The sequence below is a fragment of the Xenopus tropicalis genome, chromosome 2 (genome assembly GCF_000004195.4).
Source record: "Xenopus tropicalis strain Nigerian chromosome 2, UCB_Xtro_10.0, whole genome shotgun sequence".
NCBI lineage: Eukaryota > Metazoa > Chordata > Amphibia > Anura > Pipidae > Xenopus > Xenopus tropicalis.
The window spans coordinates 177,943,023-177,944,586 of record NC_030678.2 but is presented as its reverse complement, the minus strand read 5'-3'; the positions used below and the strand labels follow the sequence as shown (position 1 = coordinate 177,944,586).

At 40.9% G+C, this 1,564-nt stretch overlaps 1 protein-coding gene across 1 annotated transcript; it reads right to left on the bottom strand.

Moving 5' to 3' along the window:
- Positions 1-389: 389 nt before the first annotated feature.
- Positions 390-1,358, bottom strand: or52l1l100488220 (olfactory receptor 52L1-like 100488220). The gene has a single exon (XM_002942372.3). The coding sequence runs from the start codon at positions 1,356-1,358 to the stop codon at positions 390-392; it is 969 nt and encodes a 322-aa protein (XP_002942418.1).
- Positions 1,359-1,564: the final 206 nt, after the last annotated feature.

The following is a 1,564-nucleotide window of genomic DNA, read 5'->3' as shown; positions in this document are numbered from 1 at the left end:
AGAGTAAATATTGAGTTTAGAACTTTATAAAACTTCAGATCCAGAAATGATTAGGAACCAGCTGATGATACTTGAGATGCATTCATTATTGTTCCATTAAAACCCAGGTTAGTGACCCCTATTGCCTCAGTACTTCTGCCCTGAAACATCTACATAGTTTGCAGATAACCTTAATTGAGATGTAATACAGATAGTACCTGTAATACATGTTTCTATTCTCCATAGTGAAGGCCAACTATGGCCAATGATCGGCCATATTAGAGTTTACATGTGCTTCAAGGATACATTTCCAAGCATGCTATGTTTATTACATAGAATTCCTAATCTTTGTTGCTGTTCATTTTGAGACTGCATTCTAATTCCAAAAGGTGTAGGGAATGACTTTCATCTTATGATGAGAACAAGTTGTTCTTCTTTTCTCTCCAGTATTCTACCAGGCTCTTTCTGATCTCCGACACCCTCAGTCCATATATCAGGGGGTCTATGGCAGCTGGAATTATTAGGTATAGTGCAGTGAATAGATTCTTAAGATCTGCTAACAGGGTTGTTTCCATATTCCACACAACGGAAGATGGCACTCCGCACACATAGACCACCCCTGCTACCAGCAAGTGGGTCCCACAGGTGTTAAGAGCTTTGTGACGGGACTTCCCAGTGGCAGTTTTCATGGCTGTGTAGAGTATGGTTGAGTAGGAAATCAGGAGTAGGCTACCATCAGTCACGGTGACAATGATGCGCACAATCAGCCCAGCAATCTGGGGTTTGGTGGTGTCTCCACATCCAAGACTGAGAAGTGCCATGTTTTCACATGTAAAGTTCAGGATGATGTTTGACCTGCAGAACTGGACCACGGAGATCAATAGGAGCACCCAACAAATAAGGATGCAGTTCCGAATTATTATAATGACTATCAGCCAGGCCAATAAACTTTTGGTCATGATGTTGTGATAACGCAGTGGCCTACAGATTGCTACGTATCTGTCTAAGGACATTAATACAGTTACAGCAGACTCGCAGGTCATCATAAAGTAGATAAAAAACATCTGCAGAAGACAGCCAGTCAGGGAAATTTGGTTGAGATGGAATAACAAGTCTAGGAGGAATTTTGGCAATGTGATGGTAATGCTGGTGATGTTGATGGCAAAGAGCACAGAGATGAGTAAATACATGGGGGAATGGAGGGTCTTCTTAATGCAGATGAGGCAGATGAGGAGAGAATTCCCACTCAGGATAACTAAGTAGACGGAAAAGAATGGGATTGCCAGGAGGGGCCTCCATCGAGATATCCCAGGGAAACCCAAGAGAGTAAAGTCAGTGTAGGAGAAAATGAATGACTGGTTGGAGATCCCTGGTTCCATATTTGGCTTTATAGGTTTATTCAGGTCAGTGTCCGTACGGGATCTGCAGGGCAAGCAAATAGCGTGAGATTTTGTTCTGAACCTGATATTTATTTACTTGCACTGAGCAACTTCTTTATTCCTAAATAAAAGCAAAATGAAATGCAGCCATCATAATAATAATAATAATAATAATAATAATAATAATAATAATACAACACATTCAT